This window comes from Oreochromis niloticus, linkage group LG3 (genome assembly GCF_001858045.2).
Source record: "Oreochromis niloticus isolate F11D_XX linkage group LG3, O_niloticus_UMD_NMBU, whole genome shotgun sequence".
In the NCBI taxonomy this organism is placed as follows: domain Eukaryota; kingdom Metazoa; phylum Chordata; class Actinopteri; order Cichliformes; family Cichlidae; genus Oreochromis; species Oreochromis niloticus.
Genome location: NC_031967.2, coordinates 3273040 through 3298345, shown reverse-complemented (window position 1 = coordinate 3298345; position 25306 = coordinate 3273040). Strand labels below are relative to the sequence as shown.

At 43.6% G+C, this 25306-nt stretch overlaps 3 protein-coding genes across 10 annotated transcripts in view; 1 reads left to right on the top strand and 2 right to left on the bottom strand.

The window, feature by feature from the left end:
• Positions 1-4483, bottom strand: part of map4k2 (mitogen-activated protein kinase kinase kinase kinase 2) — a 55485-nt gene extending 51002 nt beyond the window's left edge. For 2 of the 4 annotated variants that reach the window (XM_019350132.2, XM_019350135.2), the window contains exon 1: positions 3931-4483. In XM_019350132.2, the coding sequence (XP_019205677.1) occupies positions 3931-4023 (93 nt within the window). In that variant the 5' untranslated portion in view covers positions 4024-4483. The remainder of the gene's footprint in view (positions 1-3930) is intronic. The other 2 variants (XM_005463386.4, XM_005463388.4) reach the window with 1 other exon arrangement.
• A 660-nt stretch (positions 4484-5143) lies between these two features.
• men1 (multiple endocrine neoplasia I) lies at positions 5144-16723 on the bottom strand. Of its 5 annotated transcripts, XM_013266243.3 has the most exons (12): positions 16521-16723; positions 15597-15667; positions 15447-15465; positions 14830-15319; positions 14548-14756; positions 11196-11324; positions 10578-10618; positions 9770-9857; positions 7893-8029; positions 6986-7130; positions 6471-6644; positions 5144-6388 (listed from the first exon to the last, which is right to left on the bottom strand). In XM_013266243.3, exons 4-12 carry the CDS (start codon positions 15263-15265, stop codon positions 5861-5863), a joined length of 1887 nt encoding a protein of 628 aa, XP_013121697.1. In that variant the 5' UTR covers positions 15266-15319; positions 15447-15465; positions 15597-15667; positions 16521-16723; the 3' UTR covers positions 5144-5860. The 5 variants fall into 5 exon arrangements, with proteins under 5 accessions (XP_013121697.1, XP_019205725.1, XP_013121699.1 ...); XM_019350180.2 differs by lacking the exon at positions 15597-15667 and having other exon boundaries at positions 16469-16723; XM_013266245.3 differs by lacking the exon at positions 15597-15667.
• A 191-nt stretch (positions 16724-16914) lies between these two features.
• Positions 16915-24613, top strand: LOC112842565 (uncharacterized). Its single transcript, XM_025899325.1, has 2 exons — positions 16915-21036; positions 21617-24613. Exons 1-2 carry the CDS (start codon positions 17948-17950, stop codon positions 21711-21713), a joined length of 3186 nt encoding a protein of 1061 aa, XP_025755110.1. The 5' UTR covers positions 16915-17947; the 3' UTR covers positions 21714-24613.
• The last annotated feature ends 693 nt before the right edge of the window (positions 24614-25306 follow it).

Genomic DNA, 25306 nt, shown 5'->3' with positions numbered 1-25306 from the left:
TTGTTATCAGGATGTCCTAAAAACTCCCTGAAAAGCCTTCAGTTGATCCAAAAACACCCAATCACCCATTTTTCCTTTGTTTAGTAATAATAGCAGAAAAACACCACAACAGTTACTTCAAGGCACTTAAGAAACTCCAACAATCAGATGACCCTCTATGAGCAAGCACTTCCCACAGCTGCTTGCTCATAGAGGGGCCCCGGTCGTAGTTACACTCCCATGGGGCTAGGCTGCTGGGGGCTTCCCATGATCCACTGCATAGTGTTGCTATTATATTCATCACTTTTCACTCACAGTGTGTTTATACACACCTCTGCATTTAATTTACAGTTATTGTCATATGTGGCTGACAAAATGCCACACGCTCAGACACGTGAGCTTGTTGTGCACACTAGGGAATGTAAACATCGCTGTATCACTAACACTGAGGCTGTGCTATCTCGCAATCAGCACCTACGCATATCCCAATAAGGAAGACACACACACACTTGGGGATGGCAATTTCAAGCAAACAATACTTCTAAATACGAATGGGGAACTATTCAACCACTCTTCATAACAAACAGAAACATCAGGGTGATTAATGCTGCTGTAGTGTCATAGTCGGGCTCTGGTTTGTTTGGAGTTCCTCTCATTCCTCCAATTGATTATCCCGAAGACTCTCTCCTTTCCTTTGGGTGGAGTTTGGGTTTCCCGCTCTTCAGCTGCACACACCTGACTGTCATCCGTTTCCTCAACTTCAGTATAAAAGGACCAGCTGGGCCATCCATACTCTGCCAGATAGTCTGCCTCCAACAAATGGTAAACACCTTGTTCCTTAGCAGTTTCCTATAATTCCTATTCTCACGTGCTTCTGTCTGTTCCCAGTGTTCCTCCCACCAGCTGAATAGCTTTCTGTCTCCGTCATCTGCCATCAGATGAGCAAGTTGGGTCATTCACCATACCCACCTGGATCACTCTGCACTACTCTTCCATCTGCCTGGTCACCCACCTACGGCAACACTTACCTGAACTCAAACCAGCGCCCTGTCCCTTACTTTTTGGAAAGCCTCCTTCTTCCCCCAGACCCGGAGGAAGCCCCTGTGCTATTCCCATGGCCCCTCAGTACTTACCTCAATGTTTTCATATGTACAGTAAATAAAGACTGTAAGACTTTAATAGTTGTGTCTGTTGGCTCTGCTTTGGGGTCTACATGGTTGTTACAAGAGTAGGAAGCAAAGTTCTTCACTACAAGCTGATTCATCTCTGCTGTTAGTATCTGTAGAAATTAGGCTTTGGTTGTTTTACTCAACATCCCTAGTTGAATCTTTTCTCTTTAAAGTTAATTATGATTCTCTAAAATAAATGGCAAACAGAAAGGCGGCCTCTTCAGTAACCAGGGCCCTATACTACAAAGCTTGTTTAACGTGTCAAGGGTATCGTTCCATTATCTGGGTTCACTTATCCCAGCATTATCAAACACAAAGCTGGTCATCAACTCTAGTTAACCCAGGATTTCCTCTACGCGTTCACATTAAAGTCAGCATCTGACAGTCACAGAGGGGGTGGATTCAGAGATCGTATGACTCTTCTTCCATGGAAAACTATCCCTATGAGAGCCACCTACTCCAAAGAACGTATTAAATTGTCATGAACCACAAGTGGTTCCCCTCAGCCTCCTAGCAGACACACCTATGGCATCAATTTCAAAATCTGACGTCACCTTGTTCTTGAGTTATCACATTCACAAACTTGGGTGTCTAAGCTGTCCGCCTACCAGCTGGGTGACAACAATAACCATCAGCCTTTTAAATCTGAGGGGTAAAAAAGGATGAGATCAATTCTGGAGAAAATTCTTCTGTTAAGTTGCTGGTTTAGCACACAAACATTTAATCCATCACTGTATGAACTCTCTCTGATTATTTCTAAGGTGATGGCTGCACATTAGAGCTCTGAAACTTTAAAGTGGATCCACTTAAACATGAATGCTTACTGTCCCACAGCCTGATGAGGGAGACATGGAAACTGCTTCAACTTGATGCCGATCAAAGGGAAAAATAACAGTGATTGAACAGGTATCCCTGGTCTGTGTACATTTTTAAATCATCATATTAATACACGGACATTCCCGTGACAAGGTGACGCACAGTTTGCGCTTCCTTCAGTGGTGTTAGTAAAGGTACAGCTTAACAAACTGCACATATAAAACACATTCCCCCAGTTTTAATGCTTACAGAACAATGAAACTGCTGTAACACTGTTTTTATAAATGCTCATTAGGGAAAAACAAAGACATTACACAGAATTAAACTTCAGAACTTCCTCAGCTGTACCTGAAGATAACATAACAGTCCCAGTGTGAACATCTCAGCCATGCTGGGGCTGTTGACACTTACACTCAGACAGGCAGGACAAAACACTGCAGCTGTACTCGTTCAACATTCAGCCCACAGTGTCATGTACACAGATTGTCAGGCCTGCCGTGTGTTAACCGCTGAAAACAAACCAAAAACACAGCACTCCTGTTGCCATATTTCTGATGTCGTGGGAAAAACTGCTGTAAACGATAAAATGTGGATTGAGAGAGTGTTCAGCAAACTGTGCATTTTCTCTTTTTTGAGGACGGTTTCACAAAGAGCTACAGTGATTTAGTCTTTGATGAGATTTCTGAGGTTTCACTGTGGAAAGTTATTCACTGTGACCCATTTTTAAAGAACAAAAAGAGAGTCAACGTCCTGTTTCTGTCAGTTAATGTCCTTTTCTATTGATTTTTTTTTTTTGGGGGGGGGGTTACTAGGACATCAGTGTTAGTACTGAAACTCTGCTCTGTCATTGCTGTTTAGTCCTCTTTGTCCTGCTCATGCATTCTGACCAAGCAGACTAGCTAGTTTGTGAAATGTATTGCTGAAAGTTATTAAAAAATATATATAAATTATATAAAAACATTATTGGGTATCAATCCCAATTTTTCTATCTAAAATTTAAATCTAACCTAAAAACCGAGATATTTTTTTTGTTTCATACAGTTTACCACAACATTGTCATAGAAGTAAAAGGTTAATTATTGCTTATTTTATTGCTTATATTTATTGTGATCCCTAAAAGTTTAACATGGAAGAACAAGAAAGTGCTACATATCCAGTATGACACACAACTGCTATATGTCAGAGCTCCATCTGTTACAGATAACCTGACTTAGAGCTGAGGGTGGATGCCTGGCAGTTTAAGACTTTAGTCTTTTTATTCCTTGAACATTAGACTCACGTGGTACTTTGGCTGCACGCTGCTAAAATAAACGTGTTTGTTTTCCATAAAGGCAACACGGTTGCTGTCCATGCTGTCAAATACAAACTTTGATGATGCACAAGCCACCAGGGTGTGTTAACTGCACGGGATGTTTGCACCCCGATGTTCCAGTCAGGGGTTAATATTTCGATTAGATGACACGGTTTATTTCAAAATCCTGCCACCTATGTGAAACGACAGATATGACACCATGAGGAATGTATTTGTTGCACGTCCGACAACATCAGTCTTTCTTACTCGCTTGTTTCGTCTACATGCTGTTGATTCTGTCACTTCTTTAGTGCCAACAGTGAAAACGGGAGATTTCTCCGCACACCTCCATGAAATCATTACGAACCTGTGGCCCCGCGCACGCAGCACGCTAGTACCGCAGCGCTCCGCAGGAAACCTGTTCACTTCAGGAGCTTTGTTGGAGGCACACAGTCTAACATACTAATCATGTGTCAGTAAACAAAATGCAACTCGGACTTTTTCTGATACTGTGGCTCGGTAGGGACTGCTGTGTCACATCAGGCTCTGTACTTGTCCAAAAAGACGAAGTTTCACCTTGATGACAGGAAGTGACATCCCCAGCGCTCTTCGAACCGCCGCGTCCTGATGGAGGCTTTCTTTCTGTCAGCGCGGTGCAAACAGGTTCTCACTCACCTTGAAAACATCTCCGTAGGTGCCGCACCCAATCCTGTGGATTAGCTCGTAGTCATCCAGCGGGTCCAGGAATGACACTCCTATCCGGTCCATGTCTGGAGACACCTCTTGCTGCTGCGGGGAGCCTGGCTGGCTTTTTACTCACACATACCCGCTGCTGATATCGGCGGAGAGAACGGAAGCACGGGCAGATGAACTCTGTGAAATGGCCCGAGGACGACCGATCGGAACCGGCTAATTATACAGTTTAGGCAGGCAGAGAGGCAGCGCGGTGACACAACCGAGAGCCGCTCGAGTCAGAGCACGCGTGAGCGAGCACGGTCCCCTCAGTAAGCCTCCCACCTCTGCGCGCTCCTGTGCCCTCAGATGAACATCCTTTTCAAACGTGGCAAAATCACGTCTGAAATAAACCCTTGGCATGAACACGCTTAAAGGCATGATTTGCCAGCTCTACGAGAAAAGCCCGACAGGCTTGTTTTAAAGTTTGACTTGGATTAGTTTCAGTTTAGAGTTCTTCATAAGTGTGACTTTCTCTCACTGACGATGTAACTGTTCAGATGCTAAGTTCAAAAGTAGCGCATGCTCAATAATGAGTGAACATTTTTGGCTCCTCAGTGTTTTCTGTTTAACTGTAACACTGACTTCATGCATGTGTGGCTTTCTTACATGAATATCCTCCATCACATGGTGAAGTAGGAGGCTTTCAGCAGACTTTCAAACATGAAGAATAATTTTATTCCTTCTGATGTATGAAAACACATAACTGTAAATCATTACTTAACTCAGCATTTTACAAGGTCTGACTGGCCTGTTGCAGATATTAGCTTAGCATTTTATGAACTTGAGTTTTTTGAAAAATATTTAGTATACGCATTTTATAGTGACACTACTACTTCCTAGTAGTGAGGCCATGCATTCCTTGCCTTTTCTGTTTCGATTGGACATGACTGGATATTAGTCCACGCTTGTCAGCTGACATCACTGCCGTCACTCTGCCTGGTCTCCAACTGAGTCAAAAAGTTGGACTTTTGCTCAAGCAGACCTTGTGTCGTCTCTGGAAGATCATCGTGAGGAAGGCGAGCCACTAACGTCCTGCATGATGTACCAGAAGATGGCAGAGCCTGTTTAAAGTTGATATTACTTTGTGAGGGAGCACTGACAGCCACTTACAGCCTTCATATATCTGTAATAAACATCATTGGACCACATGTCATTCCTTTTTCATCAGAGCTTTATTATTGCAGATAGAAAAACAAGAACACAAACCACAAGTCAATCAAATTAGATGGAGCAGTGCCATCTAATGTGGCTCTGTCTCAACAGTGCATGGTCTTACTGCTCTCTTCTCATTGTTAGAAATCAGTCTAACTCAGCTATTCTCAAAACTAAAGGCCACCTACTTTAAAAAAGAAGAAAGGCAAAGTAAGGCAACATAGAGCTGATAAGAAAGAAGCTGTCAGTAGAGCAGAGTGGACAATGTTACACAGTAACTATCCTAAATTTAATCACTTCTGAGGCTTCAGTCATGAACAGGTTAGTTCATGTTGGTATTTTACACATCTGAAAATCATGTTCTGGTCCTCATCACTTTGGCTTTAAACATCCAGACAGCATGTAATGGATACCTAACAGGCAGCGTGTCCCACTGGCTGCCAATCAAAACGCAAACTGACGATCAAACCAGGCACGTCTCCAGAAACCATTTCTTAAATAAAAACTCAATTAAATGTTCCAACCTGATAAGTGACGCTTAACTCAAGATCATCTGTGCATGTCAGACATATTGCTCGAACTAGGAGGATATTGACTGAGAGGGCTTTCTGGGTGAAAACACTGGTAAAAATGTTGACAAGCAGGATCGAGGTTAATCGGTGTCCCCGTCTCTGTTCACAGTATGTCCTACAGTCTCTTCCTGCAACAATCAGGATGTCTACAGTGACTTGCGCTGGCGCTTCAGGAATGACATGGAGTAATCCCCCGCCGGAGTGCTCTTCTGCCTCTTCATCTGGACCTGTGACTGTGCGGTGAGCTGCAGCTTGATGGCGCTGGAGTTCACCTTGGCAGCGCACAGGAGCTCCTTCATCCCCTTCATCTTCTCACTCTGAAAGGTGATTACAGTGCCAGCTGGCGAGGGGGGCGCCTGCTCCGGGGAGAAAGGAGAAGATGCGGAGTCTGGGAGACTGGGGGACTTGGGTTTTCCTTCAATGTCTCCAGCACGTAGTCCCTGGGAGGAGCGCCGGCGGAGCCCTCCTTCTCCCACCTTCTTGGGCTGAGCTGCCACTGCGGCCGGCTGGCTGCACGGGGAGGTAGGAGCAGCAGAAAGAGGAGAGCTCTGGTCCTCCAGCTTGGACTCCCTCCTGGGGCCACGCCTGCGTCCTTCCCTGAAGTCCTCGCTCGACTGGTCATCGTCGTCCTGGGGATCTGGCTCTTTGGTGATGATTGTCACTTTCTGACGCACCTTTGGAATCGGAGCACAAATGTGTGTTTAGCTAGAAAGCACCAACGTGCCTGTGCCTCCCCTCCAGTCACGGGCTACTCACCTGAGCATCAAAGCGACTCAGAGACTGGACAAGGTATGTGGCCCAGCCCACATGAAGGACCGGCGTGGGACTCCCCTCCTCCCACTTGCAGATGCCGTCATAAAAACGCAGCAGATGGGCAAAGCACTCGGGGTCCTGCAGTGCAGAGACAGCTGCTGCCTGCTTGGGCTGATCCTGCAAGAGAGCAGAGGTGCAAGGCCGAGGCCACATCTGTCAGTGATTAATATTCATGATCTAAATTCAGGTGGAGGTGCGCTCTGTTGGTGTCTGTTAATGTTATTGAGTTTCTACATGTTCTGCATCCTTTATCAGAGAGAAGCTGACTTTGGAAGTCATCTGATAAGGAGCAAAAGAAAGAACATCTTCTGTCGGGTTTGGGTTGAGGTGGAAGTGTGATTGTTACTGAGGAGAGGTGAGAATTAGAGCTTTGCATTATTACAGAACAGCTGCTAGTGGAGCCATTCTCCATAAACGGCCTGTGTCTGTGGGTGTATGTGCTCTGGAGAAACCTTCACCTTGTCCCCTCCTTCTGTCCCCTCTCCTCCCTCCCCAGGACTCTCTGCTGCTGTAGCTGTTTCCTTCAGCAAGGTAGGGATAACATCATTTGCAATGTCAAAGAACTCCTTGTAGATCTCCTCATCCTCGCGGAAATAGTTATAGCTGCAGGAAAGTAGAGAAGGAGCTTTAATACAGACACATGTATGAGAGGATCTAACGTGCTTTTCTCCTGTCACAGCATGAAGTCCAGCTCAAAAAAAGTATAAGAGTAAAAACAGGATGCTGTGACATGTGGGAGACATGACAACAAGTGAGGAACAAGTGGACAGGTTCAAAAAACAAAACAAAGCACAGGCACATATTTCTCTGTGAGGCAGCAGAGGGTGGGCTGAAGCTGAAGAACAATGGGGAGCAGGAAACGGAAGCTGATGGATGTGGAGAGAATGTGTGTGGCGGGTCAGAGCTGCTATTTATAACTGCAGATCGTGAACAGTGTTTAGAGGGAGGAGAGCGCATGAGGATGCAGAGCTGGATACTTCCTGGACTGAGCACCACACCTTTCCAGGCCAAGTGTGACTGAGCCCTTAGTGGTGGCTGGGTTTTTGACAACGAAGCAACAAAGCACCACAAGGGCAGGAAACACAGCTGTTGGTTTAGTGTCATCTTGTGTTCATCTGGTGAAATAGCATTCACATACAAACATCATCTGGGACAAGCTAAAAGAAGAAAAAGGTGTCTAGTGCCTAAATAACACTAGTTAAAAGAATTCTTGACAAAGTGAGATCAATATAATTTTGTTTTGTTCTATTTGTCACTTTATCCAAACACTTTATTCAGAATCATCAGCACGCCGGGGGAGGAGCTGTGAGGATGCAGAGATACTGGACGTTTCCTGGATCAGGAGTCTAATTAGTGTGAACTTACTCCTGCATGACCTGGGCGGCCTCTGCCCAGGACCTCAGGGCCTCCCGCACACTCCTGTGCCTGTAGTGGAAACCAGCCAGGTACATGTAGGGGTAGATGTGCTCGTTGTTATAGTGCTTCTGCGCAGAACTGACGGCCTGAGAGACAAAGACAGATCAAAGACTTAGGAAGTTTAAAAAAATGATACTGAACTCAGAATGAAGAGGGTTCAGTATCAGCAACAGGTCATGGTGGAGATATTTATTCAGTTTGAGTTTGATGATGAGCAGCAAACCAAAAGCCAGAACTCCAGTGATCTCAACAAGCACTTGGACCCAAGCATCAAACAAAACGGAGCCCAGGAGAAGAGAGGAGGTGTTAACCAGAGAGATCCAGCAGGTGTGCAACTTCCTGCATGCTTTCACCACCAGTACCGTCACAGTACTGCTTTTCTGTGGAATCGGCTTCCAGTTTGGATTCGGGAGACTGACTCTAGGCTGCTGGGGGATTCCCATGATGCACTCAGTGTTTCTTCTTCAGTCACCTTTTTCACTCTCTTTGTATTTATATCTTGGTCCTCTTGGCTCCAGCTGAGCATCAGGTACCTCTGTGTTATTTTTGATTCTGCCATGTCCCTAGAGCAACACTCTGGACAGTTAATTAGGAACAGCCTTCTTCAGCTGAGAAACATCTCCAAACTATGAACCTTGTTGTCTAAATCTGAGTCAGAAATGCTTTTATTTCATCTCTCTTAGATTATTGTTAAAGTCTTTTTCTTTGTTTGAGCAAAAAGAATCTTAACTGTCTCCAATCAGTCCAGAAGGCTGCTGCAAGCCTCTTAACAAAGGCACAAACACAGCACTGGTTTTACTCTCAGTACACTGGCTCCCAGTACATTTTAGAATTCATTTCAAAATCTTAGTACTGACTTTAAAGCTCTGAGTGGTGATGCTCCTGCCTACATCTCTGATCTTTTACAACCCCACGCTCCCTCTCACAGCCTGAGATCCAATGAAAGGTTGTTGGTGGCCCCACCAACACGTTTTAAGACCAGAGGAGATGGATCTGTTAGAGCGGAGGCCCCCAGGATATGGAACACTTTGCCTCCATCGTAATGTTGCCTTGATTGTATTTATGTATTTAAGACTCATTTATTTAGACTGGCACAAACAGAGTTGTGCTGTATGATCCATTCTGTTGTTTCATGTTATTGTAAGAGACTCTGTGGTTCTTATCCTGTGAAGAGTGCTACAGAAGTAAAGTTATTATTATTATTTTTTATACACCACTCTGCATTTAAATACTAAAGTCCTTAGTAGAACCAAAAGTCCAAGAGGAATTTGAGCTGTTACCACCAGTGTATGTGCTCTGCACAGTCTGTCCACTAGAGGGTGCTGGAACATTACAGTATATTCTAAGTACACATGACTTCATAAAAAGCATCATAGCTTAGCCAGCCTGGGCCAGCAGAGCACTCAGCATCTAAGTGTGAGTTCTCTCACACAGCCAATGGCAGAGTGAGGCTGTTATTTATCTATGCAACAGTCAGCTGGACACTTGTAAACAAACAGCCTGTCACTTTCAGTGTTGTTAGCATCCCTTCCTTGATTTTGGACCCGTCTGAACAGTAATGCTTACTCCAGGTCTTTTTCCACACTCCTTTTTGATAGTGACCAGCAGCTGATTCCCAGTAGCTTGTATTGTATAGACAAAGATAAAATACTGCTGTCTCATCTTCAGCCCCACTGTGCCCTGTAACCACATTTCTGGTGAAAACTCGTCACTAACTAATGTAGAAGATCTATATGAAAAGTTTAACATGTTCTGTAAATATTAAAGCCTGTAAAAGTCTTCCCTGCTCACCGCTCTGTGACCTGGGAAACTGGTTGATGTCTTACCTTCAGGTGAATTTTCAGGGGGTTCTCTTTTCCTGGAATTGGTTCCTGGTCTTCAAGGTCTGCCAGAGTGCCCATGGCCATGGGATATCTGGTGTGTAACCCGAGACAGAAGCACAATGTCAACTTCAAGGAGTTACGTAAGCCTTTTTTAAATACAGCATATGTAACATTTCTGTTTTCTCCAATTATGGATGCCTTAATGACCCTGCATAATATAGAACACCGTGACACACAATATTCACGAAGTCGGGTTCTAGATGTGATCGTCGAGCTGGACCTTCTAAATGACAGCTCACAGCTATGTGAGCAAATCTGACCTGTCGCCGACCCAGGCTTCATCACAGGAAAGAGTTCACTGTAAAACCGTATTTTATTAACTGTGTAATAAGATATGTAAATATTACAGCAAAGTGAATGAGGGAGCACTCACACACACACAGTATTCTAGTGTTCACCTTAGCCAACTAAAATTACATAAACTGTCTTTTTAACTCTGTGGGTTTATGAAATATGTTCAGGCTTTAAGGCTTTGGTCTCTGCCCCCTCCTATTACTGTGGTTTCAGTCACTCTCTAAAAGCACTGTGTCTGTCAGTGGGTGGAAACTAAAGATGGAAGTAAGAGAAGCAACATTATTATGACACACTGTCCTAATCTCAGGTCAGCCTACGTTGTGTCATGCTGACAGACGTACATCAATGTACCATTAAATGTTACGGCAAAGTGAGCAAGCTTGCTGCTCAGATGGTGTCAGGACAAATCTGAAAGAGTCTTTAATGAACTCTCAGCAGTGCACTGATACACACTCACCTGTCCAGGTCGCCTCGTTCATACAATAGCCAGAGGAGTTTCTGGTAAAGCAACGGGAAAAAGAAAGGTGAGGAAATGATGTGCAAGACAGATTGTAACGCATTTCCTTCATGTCTGCCTGGATGGACTTTCACAATCAGTACAATGTTTTTCCAGTTTCCAACTGCAGGTTTTTGTCCTGCTGAAAACGAGACCTGATGATGGTGTGGACGTTAATCAATATCAACAATAATTCACTGCCCAACCTAAAATCCCTCAGGTCAGAGTTTTACTGGTCCATGTCTAGAAAAGCTTTTATTTTTGTGTTTTTAAATATTAACACAAATTAATTGAGCCACTATTTTCTATTATTTCACTTTTAATCAGAAAAATGTTATGAAAACCTTTAAATAAAGATAGTCTAGTACACACCGCGCCCCCCTTTAGACTCAACCCTGTTTGCTTCATGTAAAATAGGACGGCTGCCGTCAGCCCTCAGTGAGCTGTATATATTAAACGTGGCAGCGGACTAAGTCAACAGTTCATCTGCATATTTTAAAACAACCTCTGGAGACTTAATGCAGATTTTTTGCTGTGTAAAACAAACATTCATCTTTACCCTGTAGGTGCAGGCCTCACCTGTTGCAGCAGGAGAAGCTCGGAGCTGTCTGTGTGGAGGTCCAGTGATGGGTTGATGGCACAAACCATGAAGGCCACCTCCATGTTTCTGTCACACTTCATGTAGGAACCCTTCAGATACAGCCAGCTCTGAGGGACAGACAAAGAATCACAGCTACACTCAAAGTGCTTTATACAACATGCCTAATTCACCCATTCATACAAGCGCTTATCTATGCCTGAGTGCTTTCTATCCAACATTCACAGTCCGATGGATGCATCAGAAAGAAACTTGGAGTCAGTATCTTGCCCAAAGATATCTTGATGCATGCTCACTCATCCAGGTAAGGAAATCCCCAAAGGTTGATTCTGTTCATCTGAATGTTTTCAGTGGGAGAAACGTTTCGTCATCATCTTCAGTCTCAGCTGACTGCAGGTTTCCAATCTTATAAACAGCACATTTGCACAATGACTGAAACTAGCACCACTGAATGCTGGGAGGTCAGTTCCTTGATCATTAATATGCAAATTCTCATGACCACTGATCAACAACCACTGATCAATGGCCATGAGTATCATTCACAGAGAGTTGGGGAATGGCTGCAATCACAGCATTGTAAGATGGTGACAGATGTACCCTTAGGCCCCCTCCTCGATTCAGAGATGGTCTTTCCCTTTTCACGTAAATGGCCTCCTTGACTCCGCGCTCAAACCAGCGTTCCTCCCTGTCCAGGATGTGTACATCCTCATCATTGAAAGAGTGTCCACTGGCCTGTAGGTGTAAATAGACTGCAGAGTCCTGGCCTGACGAGGTAGCTCTTCTGTGTTGTGCCATCCACTTTGCCAGAGGTTGTTTGGTTTCCCCGACGTATAAATCCTGGGAATCCTCCTGGCACTGAACAGCGTACACTATGTTACTCTGTTTGTGCCTGGAAGCCCGATTCAAAGCTGCCTACCAACGACGATCGACGATCAAAGCCAGAAACTTTGAAATGTTAAAGGTGACTGAATCGATCATAAGGACAGTTGGTCTTAAAGGTGCACCCTGTTTCTGAATCTTCGGTAAACCCTACAGACTTGGTGTAAATTCCCCTCGGTAATCCCTGTGGTATGAGGTCCGGCCAATAGCATTGTCTCATTCTAATTGCTTCAGAGAATCTATCACCCTACAGTAACCACTTCCTGGGTCTCGTTTTATGATAGCCTTTCTGGTTTAGCAGAACCATCCAACTGCCCTTGTCTGCTGCAAGGATGATAATGTTGTTGTCATTACTAAGTGATGTGAGTGCATTCCCCTCCTCCATGCTGATGTTAGATCCTCGGGCCTTTGCATTGCTGAGACAGGCTGAAACCAGTTGCTCTGCTTCCACGTCTGCAATGTTGTTGTTTCGAATTGCTGTTTCTGTGGCTGTGATCAGTTCCACTAGTGGGATTTGTCTCAGCGTCACAGCCCATTGTTCACTCAGTGGGCTAGTTTCAGCCACTGTGCAAAGATAATGTTTATAAGGCTGGGGAAACATGCAGTCAGCTGAAACTGAAGAATGAGTGGTGAAACGTTTCTTCCATTGAAAACGCTACGTCCAGACAGACAGAATCAACTTTATGGGATTGCCCACTGGACCAGCCAGCCAGGGATCAATCAGTAGATCACCTGCTCTGGCTCCGGAGCTACAGCCACCCCGAGTTCCAAGATCTGACTAAAGCTGTGTACACCATGGAAGCACTTCACGCCAAAATGATGATCAGGAACTATAGAAAGTAAATGCTGGTGATGCTGATGCAATAAAGCTGAAGTACAGAAAGTAACTTTTGAGGTTTAATAGTAAAAAAACCTCATAAATATACACTGATTGGTATGTAAGTGCATTTTCCAACAAACTAAAGCATTTTCAGAAAGCTAATATTGTACCAGCTAATGTTGGTCTGCCCTAAAAATCACACTTTCCTTCTGATAAACAGTTTGATTACATTCTCAAATCTTACGAGAGTTTATTATCAGTGTCAAACAATGTTAGGATCCACTTCAAAGACCACTTCACTAAAGCTGGCTACCAGCTGCTAACAGCGACAAAACCAGCAGCGCTTACCAACAGAAAAGGTTGGAACATCCACAACTCGCCTCAGTATCACTCTCAGCACACAGAAGTGAGCTTCACTGACCTGTAAACTCATATTTGACCTTACACAAAGTTTTGAATGAACAGAGATGACACGACTGACTTCCTCAAGAGCTTTGATGTGTATTAGATATATGTGAGGTCTGAAATGTGCAAAAGGAACCAGCTGGCAGCCTCAAAGCGATGTGTGACGACCAAATCACTCCCAGTGTGTACACAGCTTAAGATTATTTTTTTAGCACTACATACAGCTTGACTTCATCTTCTAAATCTCTGCAAATGTAACCAATTCAACATTTATTGATCATTTTCTGAGCAAAAATATCTTCCACAATAGAAACCCCATTCGTACTCTCTTTGTACAAAACACCTTTAGATCGGGGTCATGATTCATGTGTGTATAGAAGTTTGAAATTTCTTTCTGTCTGCATGAACAACACATTTGTTTTCCCACTTGAGGTAAAAGCAAAGACATGGAGTACAACCAGGCTACAAAGGAGGAGATACCATCAGCTGCTGATATGTAACCCAAATGTAAATAAATGTCACTGGCTGAATGCTATAGGACAGGAAGAGCAAACGGAGGATGGAAATTACTGACGTACATAATGGAAAAACAGCGCTGCTTAAAAAAAACACAACCCAAGATACAACACGCCAGCTAGAAAATGATTTTCAGGTTTATGATGAGGCGATGCTGTCCAGCTCCTGCACTGTTACAAGTTAAGTTACTTTAGTTAAACTGAAACTGAAGAGAGAAGCAGTCATGTTGTTTTCCAGGGAAAACACCATGTAGGCTTATTTGGTGCTAACATATGACCCATGCAGTCTCACTCCTATTACAGCACACTGCTGCTGTCGCTGGGATGGAAAATGTCCTTCTTTTACTTACATTGCTCACTATATTGTCAGAATATCAACCTAACCTAACATAATGTCGCTCTAACTCTAATTCCAACCACATGATTGGTTTAGCTCCACACTCATGGAATTAGTATTATCGACTGTATATTGACCATCTCTCACATTTCTATGCAGGAAAGACTTTTCATGATGATTTTCTTTTTTTAAATCACGATATCACCCAGCGGTACTCTGGACTTTTAAAGAGCTTAATGATTTCTAAAAGTTAAAATACATGAAGGAAATAGGGTTGACTGTGGTGTCTAAAATGTGTCAGACATTTATTGGCTACACTGAGCATAGTGATAGAACTTAGAAGCAGCTGGTTCATTCTGTTGACAGATGGGCCTCACCTTCTCATTGACTCCTGCTGTGACTGTTTGTCCTCGCCGGTCCTCGTTACCCTTCCCATGCCAGGTGACTTCTGCTGTCTCCTCACCATTTTTACCAAATATCACCCAGGCATGGTCCTCAGATAGTGCCAGGTGTACATCATTTAGACCCAAGACCTGACAGGCAGCCACTACTGCAAAGGCCACTCCTGAACTATCCAGTTTGGTACCTGGTTCAAATTCAACAATTAATCAATAAATGTTGGACTCACGTAACAAGCATCATGAGAAAAACCATGTTACCTGTGATGAGGCTGAATAGGGACTGGATGTGGGCTCGATCCTTGAAGTAAGAACGACTGAGACTGTTCCAGATCACATCCGATACCTTCTTCACCAGCTCTCGGCTGGATCCCGCAGCAGTTCTCCGATACTGCGACAGATCCACAGCCCCACGGATCTGTGCTGTGAACCGCTCGTACAAAGCAGAAATCATGCCCAGCTCCACTGTGGGGAAGCAAGACGTGGGACAATCCGGCTCCAGCGGCTCAAAACGGACCCCTGGAACATTTATGGGGATGACTCGGTTCACAGCCAGGAAGTGCTCAACAAAACCCAAGACCAGTGAAAGAAGAGCCAAGTCCGGCTCGGGTTTCCGGAGCTCTGCATCAAACAACTGAACGACTCCATCGATTCCCCGCAGAGGAAAGTGCTTCTTCTGGGCTGAGTGCAAACCCATGATGCCTGCTGTCAGTCACAACTTTGATGTATGCGTACCTCCTCACCTGCAGTACTGAACGGGGAGAGCAGTCAGTTCATCTCTAACTCCAAATCACACACTAAACTGCGGAAAGCAGGCAAATTCAAAAGCTGGCCCATTAAAAATAATTACTTCCAGAAAACATTTCTTTACTACTTACTGGCTCATCGCCAAGAACTCTGGTTTCCCAATGAAGATGAAAACATTAAAAACAAAAAGGTTCACAACTATAAAAGCAGACTTATTTCTTTCATCTTTAAATAAAAGTCAGTAAGTTCATAAATTATAGTTACTGTAAGTTTTAAATTACCTAATTCATACACAAGGAAACATTTGTTGCGGTCGCTTTTCTCTGGTCTGGTGAATGCGTGTGACAAACCACTTCAGCACAGACGAATACGACACTTATTAAAACTGGTTTATTTTTAACATTTCATATACGAACGTAAGATAGCAATTCTGTAACACTGAATTGCTAACAGAAGTTACACCGCACACAACACAGCATAACATGTGTCACGTTTGGTTTACAGTCTCGGGTATGAATCATTTATTGGTTATTAATGAAGGTTAATAATGCCAGCAGTAAGTATTAAGTGCTGAACAGACTAAGACATAAACACTGACATAACACTGGACCGTAGCCGAGTGGCTTGACTTGTTGCGTAATGCCGGTTACATATATGCTGCTAACACCGGCTATATGGCGCTTCGGTGGGCGGGGCAGATTCACTGCTACCTGCGTACATTCAATGCAGGGCTGCAAACAGCCGCTCTTTTAGAGTTTCATGACAACGACCACTGTGCTGAAACGTATCCGGAACACCACTAGGGCGAACACTCTGTCATTCTAAAACGAAATACTCCGTTAGGTCCATTTATATGGTAGAATAATATGTGACGTAAGCTAACTAGCTAACTTTACTAAATTAAGTTAGCTACTCATTTCGCCTTTCAAGCCGTGCTAATTTGCTGAATTAGTCCTGCTTTGTTTAAATAAGTCGGACGACATGCAGACACAAACCAAACCCGAAAATGAGTCACACGCTGAGGGGAATACGTTATCTGCCTGAATGAGCAGCTATTAAGCTAACAAGCTAACAAGCGGCTATCAGCTAAAGTCACCACTATTGGAGCTTTTGGGAAATATATCGCACCAGCTATACAACAACACCAACTCACCCTCAGCTCTAAATCAGCCAACAATCTGACCAATGTTTAAGTGATCTCATACCCGTTTTCTCACAGCTCGCGCCACATGTTTTTGTTTGTGTCCCCTTTCTTTTGCCGCGCAGCTCAATCTGCCCGAAAGTCAGTAGGCATATCTCGACGTTTGCGTCTCGAAGCAGATCTCACAACAACAAGCACGCTTCTCTCGAGCGCAAATGTGCACGCTTAGGCCCATCCCTATGCTTCGAGATCGTAAGTCCTGCGCAGTGGGGTTTTCCTCGTGTATGCTGGGAAATGCAGTTCATTTTAGGGTATTCCCCTACACCCCCAGTAGAGGTCACCACGATGCCTTTATGAGATACGTGCTTTAAAATGGAACAACAGTAAATGTTACATAACGGAAAACGGGGCACGTATGGAGCATAAAACATTTAGGATAACATAAGAATGTTGTAGGAGCCATATGAGTTGCTCTTTTTGTCTAAGTGGGTTGGTTTAAATGGACTCACTGTATTGGTGCACGGGTGTGGGGCGTGTCTCATGGGTGTGGTAGAGGATAAATGTGGTTGCACTCACCTGTTCACGGCACCTGATGTTGATGAGCAGAAGGTAGGGTGAGCATGAGGCAAAACTTTCTGTTGACCGCAGCTTGAGCGCAGCTTGAATGAATTTGAAATAGTTTGACTGTTACTTGATGGTTTTGTGTATATTCATGAACTAATTGATGCCATAGAAAAGTTGTAGTTTGGCATAGTAGTTAGCTAGAGCCATTTTAGTTAGTGCAGTCATTTGTTTGTGCAGTCTGTGCGCTTGCATTGGTGTAATTGTTAATCCCATGTGCTGATTTGTATATTAGACGGTGCATGTGGAATAAAGGAGCAAATGTTACAGAAGTGTATTTTATGCGTTTATTGTTGCGCGTCATCTGTGTCCTCATGTTTAGCCTGCCGCGGCCGTAGGTTGGAGGAGCCGCAATAATTTGTCAACAGAAAACGTTTTGTAGGTTTTATTGGATTATTTATATATAGATGAGTTTTATTGGTGAGAGTTTTGTAGTTTGCTGTTGCCTTTGTCCATGCGCTTTTAGATCAAGCCTTTGGCTACACAAAACAGATTTCTTTCAGGAGTCTTATTCCCCTGTTAGGTTTCAGCGGTACAGCTGCACTAGGCGTTGTACTGATTTACTTTCTAGTTATTGTGCATCAGGCGGCTGAAGCCATTGGCTTGGGAGTACCGCCGCAGTTTGTGTTTAAGACAGTTTGTCTTCCTCACAGCTGACGGTATGGAGGTACATAAATACCCACCGCTAGTATGTACCGAAGACTAGGTTGAGTTAGTTAGCTTTAATAGGCAGATAGTGGGGGATATTGCTCCTGTTAATTGTGTGTCCAAGGTTTTATGAAGTGAATGTCATCAAGTTGATGTGTTGGAACAAAGCTGTGTGGCATAGGTGCAGTACAGTATTTGGATTTTGTAATGCTTTGAAGAAAAATGGAGACACACCAATTAATACCATGTGTTGATGAGGTTGGAAAGAAAAGACAGCCGAAACCAACTGCTAAGGCTTTGGAGAATCAGATTGAAAGGCTTCAAACAGAACGTCACACTAAAGTTAATAAAATTAAAAAGGTCATAAAGGTGATTAAGGAATTAAAGCAATCTGAAGATAATGTTTCCACTGTTCATGCTCAGTTAGAGAATTTGTCTGTGTTGCTTAGTGAGGCAACTTGTGTGCATGAAACCTTGCTTCCTTTGCTTCCTCAAGAAGAGCAAGAAAAACAAACTGCTTGGTTTATAAGTGTGCGAGCACATAATACTGAGTTTATGGAAGGGATAAAGAAATGGCTTCATGATACAAAGGGAAACTCTCAGAGTAAAAATCAGGTGTCTGAGCTTGATTTGCCTCAGTTGAATCCAGCTGATGTTAAATCTTCTGATGTATTACCTGCTGGAAATGGTTCTGGTGCTTCTAGGCACGCCGGGAATGTTGGTGAAGGTGCTGTGATAGATGTTAATCCAAGTGATAGCATCTCTAATGCTGGAAACAGAAGTTGTAGAAAAAGCAAATCATCACTCAGTGGCTCTACGGTTTCATCTGCCTTGTCAGCACGCATAACAGCAGAGGCTGACATGGCTGCCCTTCTTGTTCGACAGAGGTTGTTGAAAGAAAAGCATGCTTTGGAGGAACAAGAAATACAGCTTAAGAAAAGAAAGGAGCTGCTTGACTTAGAAACTGAAATAGCAGCCTCAGCAGCAAAGGTGAATGTTTTAAAAGCTTCTGAAATGTCCCGAGTCTCAAGTGCCGTTAATGGTAAATCTGATGGAATGAATTCGTATTTAGAACGAGAGCAGGGGCGTTTAGGTGTTTTAAATCCTAATGCTCCGATGTTCAAACCTGTGTTACCAGAGCGACCCTATCAGGGTGTTGATGCAAGTGATCATCAAGCGCAGGTATTGGATGTAAGGCCCAAGGTTAAAAATACTTTTCAGCCCAAGGTCATTTCATTGGAACAGTCAGAGATGAAGCCACAAGTATTTCCAGGTGCAGTTTCGACTAATCAGATGATGTCGCAGTCTCACGTACAATCAAAACATTTTACACATACAGAGCAAGGTAGTGAGGGTCATGATCATCTAGTCACCGTTTTGCAAAAACAAAATGAAATTACAACTTTGTTGGCTGAGCAGCAGTCTCTGTTTTTGCTACCACGGCGTGACATTCAGTTCTTTGATGGCGATCCTTTGCAATATCAAACATTTATGAGAGCTTTTGAGCACATGGTAGAGAGTCAAGCTCACAGTGCTAAGGATTGTTTATATTTTCTCGAGCAATACACTAGAGGCCATCCAAGAGAAATGGTCAGAAGCTGTCAGTATATGCCTGCTGAGTATGGATATGCTAAAGCTAAATCTTTGCTCCAGGAGAACTTTGGCAATTCGCTGAAAATTGCTGCTGCCTACATTGAAAGGGTCAGTAAATGGCCACTTATAAAATCTGATGATGTGAAGGCTTTGCAGGAATATGGGTTCTTATTAAGGCAATGTTGCAATGCAATGGGAGACGTTGAGTCCTTGCATGAGTTGGATGTCTCTGCTAACATGCAAGCAGTTATAAAAAAATTGCCTTATAAGCTCAGGGATAAATGGAGGAATGTTGCCTGCGATCTGCAGGAGAGGTTCCAACGTAAAGTGGGTTTTAGCGATGTTGTTGAGTTTGTTGAAAAGCAAGTTAAGATCGCAAGTGACCCATTGTTTGGAGACATAAAGGATCCTCCACCAGCCATCAGAAAAGAGGCGAGGAATGTTAAGTCTCAGTTTTACCCTAAGGCTAAGAAGAGTAGTTTTGCTACTACAGTGGCCAAGGTGGAAGGGAAGATTGAGCCGGCGTTGAGGCGAGAGAGTGGTTCAGTTGTGACCAAGGTTTGCTTGTTTTGTGGAGCAAGGCATATGTTGGATTTGTGTCCTTCATTTGAAAGAAAGTTGCACTGTGAAAGATTATCTTTTTTGAAAGAGAATGGTGTGTGTTTTGGTTGTCTGCGCATTGGGCACAGAAGCAAGGACTGCAAGAAACGTCTCTTGTGTAAAGTCTGTAATCAGAAACACCCCACACTCTTACATATCCACTCCAAGCAGAGGGAAAGTGTTTCAGTGCAAACTATAGGAGGGGGAGAACCACCAGATGAAGGTCCTTCATGTGCTGTGCAAAGCAGTGGTGTTACTGGGGCCGGTGAGCAAAATAGTGCTCTAGCCATAATACCAGTTAGAGTGAAGTCCAAGAAAGGTAATCAGTCACTGATAACATATGCTTTCCTAGATCCTGGGAGCTCAGCTTCATTTTGTACTGAAGGGCTCATGAATAGGCTGAATCTTTCAGGAAGGAAAACTGGCATTCTGTTGCGGACAATGGGTCAGGAGAAAATGGTCAGTAGCTATGTAGTTTCAGATTTGGAAGTAGCTGGTTTAGATTTAGATCACTACTGTGAGTTGCCTGACTTATTTACTCAGAAAAGCATGCCTGTTCATCAATGCAATATTCCCCGACAGGAAGATCTGGACAGATGGCCACATTTGCGCCATATTAACATACTGGAGATAAATTCCGGGGTAGACCTGTTGATCGGGACCAATGTGCCCAAGGCTTTAGAGCCATGGGAGGTTGTTAGAAGTCAGTATGGAGGTCCCTATGCAGTGAAAACTGTGCTGGGTTGGACAGTGAATGGTCCTCTCAGAGAGGATCGTAAGACTGACATTTTTGATGTGAGCGTCAATAGGATTTCCGTGGCAAGATTGGATGAGCTGTGGGAACGTCAAATGAAGGCTGATTTTCCAGAATGTAGTCAGGATGAGCAGTTTGCATTGTCTAGAGAAGATCAGCAGTTTATGAAGTCAGTGATGGACTCGGCTAAGTTGGTTGATGGTCATTATACCATTGGTTTACCTTTTAGGTGCAATCAGGTAAAAATGCCAAACAATAAGAAGGCTGTGGAACAGCGAACCATGAGCCTTAAACGGAAGTTTATTAGGGATGGTTCATTTCATGTCGATTACACCAGTTTTATGACTGAAATCATTTCCAAAGGGTATGCAGAGAAGGTGCCTGCTGAAGAATTAGATCGCTGTGATGGAGGATTGTGGTACATTCCACATCATGGGGTGCATCACCCACAGAAAAAGAAGTTGCGAGTTGTCTTTGATTGTGGTGCTTCGTTTCAGGGAGTGTCTCTGAATGGACAACTTCTGCAAGGTCCAGTTCTCACTAGTTCGCTAGTTGGGGTCATAACTAGGTTCCGAAAGGAACCTGTGGTGCTCATGGCAGACATTGAGTCCATGTTTTATCAGGTCAGAGTACAAAGAGATGACTCAGATCTGTTAAGGTTTCTGTGGTGGCCAGACGGAGATCCTAGTCAGGAGCTGGTGGAATATAGAATGAAAGTACATCTCTTCGGAGCCACCTCATCCCCAAGTTGTGCAAATTTTGCCTTGAGGAAGTGTGCAGAAGATAACGGAGATCAGTTCAGACCAGACGTTGTCAACAATGTTTTACATAATTTTTATGTGGATGATTGCCTTATCTCTGTTGGGTCTGAAGAGGAGGCAGTGCTGATCTATCAAGAACTTGTTGCTCTTTGTGCTAAAGGAGGCTTTAAGCTCACCAAATGGGTTAGCAACAGAAGAGCAGTACTTGCTGTCATACCTCAGCAGGAACGATCCAAGGAGGTTAAGGATTTGGATTTGGATAGTGATGTTTTGCCAGTAGAGAGAGCACTGGGTGTACAGTGGTGTATCCAATCAGATACATTCAAGTTTAAGATCACACTTAAAAACAAACCTCCCACAAGGAGAGGGATACTGTCCCTTATGAGCTCGATCTATGACCCATTGGGGTTTTTAGCACCTGTGGTACTGTCTGCTAAGTTGATCCTTCAGAAACTGTGCAGAAATCATTGGGGTTGGGATGATGTGTTGCCAGTTACTGTTGAACAAGAATGGACAGTTTGGCTAAATGATCTTTGCCTTCTTGCAGATTTTAAGGTTGACCGGTGCCTTAAACCTTCTAATTTTGGAGGTGTTGCTTCTGCTCAGTTACATCACTTCGCAGATGCAAGCGAGGAGGGTTATGGCACAGTCACTTACCTGTTGTTGCGCAGCACCCAGAATCAAGTGCATTGTGCGTTTATAATGGGTAAAGCAAGAGTGGCTCCATTAAAACAGACTTCCATTCCTCGCATGGAGTTGACAGCTGCCTTAGTTGCGAGTAGAATGGATAAGATGTGGAGAAAAGAGCTGCAAATGCATTTGCAGGAGTCAGTATTTTGGACTGATAGTACCTCGGTGTTAAAGTATATCAGAAATGAAACCTCAAGGTTTAAAGTATTTGTAGCAAACCGTGTGACCGAGATACTTAAAGTGTCCAAACCTTCTCAGTGGAGATATGTTAATACATCATGCAATCCTGCTGATCTGGCTTCTAGGGGAGTTAAGGTGCAATCCTTTTTGAAGGATGATTCCTGGTTTACCGGGCCAAAGTTTCTTGTTGAACCAGAAATTAATTGGCCAGTGAAACTTGATTTTGGAAAGATCTCTTCAATTGATCCAGAGATTAAAACGGTCGTTTTGGTTAATGCTGTTGATGCAAATGAAGACAACAATGGTGCGATGAAGTTCATTACTTATTTTTCTTCCTGGACTCGTCTGAAAAGGATGGTTGCATGGATTCTTAGATTCAGAAGTTTGCTGCAGGAACTTAGTAAAAGGAGGAAACAGTTGAAAGAGAGCTTTGCATCTAGCGCGACTAAAGAAAATCTTGAGGGAAAGCTTGAAAGAGAGTTACAAACTGTCAAGGACCATGCTGCTAAAGGATTTCTCTCGGTAGAAGAACTCGACAAGGCAGAGGATGCAGTTCTTTGCTTTTGTCAAAGAAGGAGATATTCAGATGAGATCAGTAGGTTGCAGAGGGGTGAAAAGGTGAAGAAGAGTAGCGAGCTCTATCGGCTTAATCCTAAGCTTGAGAATGGTGTGTTGAGAGTGGGAGGTAGGCTTAGTAGAGCAGCTATGCCTGAAGATGCAAGGCATCCCGCTATTATAGCTAGGGATCTTCATATTTCTGACCTTGTGCTTCAACATGTACATCAGAAAATAGGGCATGGTGGACGTAACCACATGCTGTCCGAATTGCAGCAAAGGTATTGGATTCCAGGTGCAAGCATTGCCATAAGAAAGATTTTGGCTAAATGCATTGTGTGTCGTAGACTACATGCAGCACCGGGATATCAGATGATGGCAGACCTTCCACAAGATCGCATCTCACCAGATGAACCTCCATTCTCTCGGGTTGGAGTAGATTGTTTCGGACCTTTTCATGTTAAGCGTGGAAGATGCGAAATAAAGAGATATGGAATTATCTTTACATGCCTGGCAGTGAGAGCTGTGCATTTAGAGGTGTTGTCATCTTTGAGCACAGACTCTTTTATTAATGCGCTCCGTCGATTTATATCAAGGCGAGGTCAGGTATTGGAGATACGATCAGATAATGGTACAAACTTTGTGGGTGGTGAACGTGAGTTGAAAGAGGCAGTGAAAGGATGGAATCAGGCACAGATTCATGAGATGCTGCTGCAAAAGGGCATAAAGTGGGTTTTTAATCCTCCTGCTGGTTCCCATCAGGGCGGTGTTTGGGAACGTCTCATAAGGTCTGTCAGGAAGGTGTTAAATTCTGTTTTGAGAATGCAGAACTTGGATGATGAAGGCCTTTGTACAGTTCTTTGTGAGGCAGAGGCTATTGTAAACAGTAGGCCAATAACCAAAGCCTCCACTGATCCTAATGATTTGGAGGCCTTGACTCCTAACCATCTGTTACTGCTTAAGACCAAGCCATTGATGCCACCAGGAGTGTTCCAGAAGGGGGACGTGTATGGACGACGTCGATGGAGGCAAGTACAGTACATGTCTGACCTGTTCTGGAAGCGCTGGGTTAAGGAGTACCTGCCCCAGCTTCAAGAGCGTCATAAGTGGCAGAGAATCGGACGGAACTTCATTCCTGGGGATGTGGTTATCGTTGTCGATGATTCTGCGCCTCGTAACTCTTGGGTGACTGGTAGAGTTGTGGAAGCAATTTCTGACGGTAAAGGACTTGTACGTCGGATTCGTGTTAAAACAAAGACTGGTTGTTTGGACAGGCCAATCACTAAAGTGCGTCTTCTACAGGAAGCAGAAGAGTGATGAAGATTGACTTTTTCAAGTGTCTATTTGTATTAATGTGTGTTTGCTTATTTTGAATTGAAGTTGTATTTTTTGAACGTTTGATAAAGGATTGATCATGTTTATCAATATGTCTCCTACATGGTAAGTATGATGTAATTATTGCTCTAAAATAATTAGGGGCCGGTATGTAGGAGCCATATGAGTTGCTCTTTTTGTCTAAGTGGGTTGGTTTAAATGGACTCACTGTATTGGTGCACGGGTGTGGGGCGTGTCTCATGGGTGTGGTAGAGGATAAATGTGGTTGCACTCACCTGTTCACGGCACCTGATGTTGATGAGCAGAAGGTAGGGTGAGCATGAGGCAAAACTTTCTGTTGACCGCAGCTTGAGCGCAGCTTGAATGAATTTGAAATAGTTTGACTGTTACTTGATGGTTTTGTGTATATTCATGAACTAATTGATGCCATAGAAAAGTTGTAGTTTGGCATAGTAGTTAGCTAGAGCCATTTTAGTTAGTGCAGTCATTTGTTTGTGCAGTCTGTGCGCTTGCATTGGTGTAATTGTTAATCCCATGTGCTGATTTGTATATTAGACGGTGCATGTGGAATAAAGGAGCAAATGTTACAGAAGTGTATTTTATGCGTTTATTGTTGCGCGTCATCTGTGTCCTCATGTTTAGCCTGCCGCGGCCGTAGGTTGGAGGAGCCGCAATAAATGTACCGCAGAGTTGAACTCACGGCATTTTCATCTTTAATTAAAACAGTATGTCTTTGGCTATGACACAAGCTCAGACATATTTCTGTCTACAGAACAGAACAGAATAACCTGTTATTGTCATTGTACATGTTGATCGAAATTGTGGATTTGCATTCATCACCTAATATTTCGATTAAACGTATTTCAGATTCAGTCTCCCAGTAAATTAATAGCTAATTTCCGAAGTACAGAAGGTATGTTGTCCATGGTGTCCTGTGCTAAGGAATAGTTGTTTTAATGCTGTTGTCTGTTTTTTATGTGCTGCTCGGGAATTCAGTGACACTGCACTGTTGTAGTTTATAGAATTTTTTTAAATGGTAGAAGCGAGATGGACAGATCAGCCAATGGTGATAAATGATAATGTAAGGCTTTTTTTTTGCTGGTGTTGTTGAAC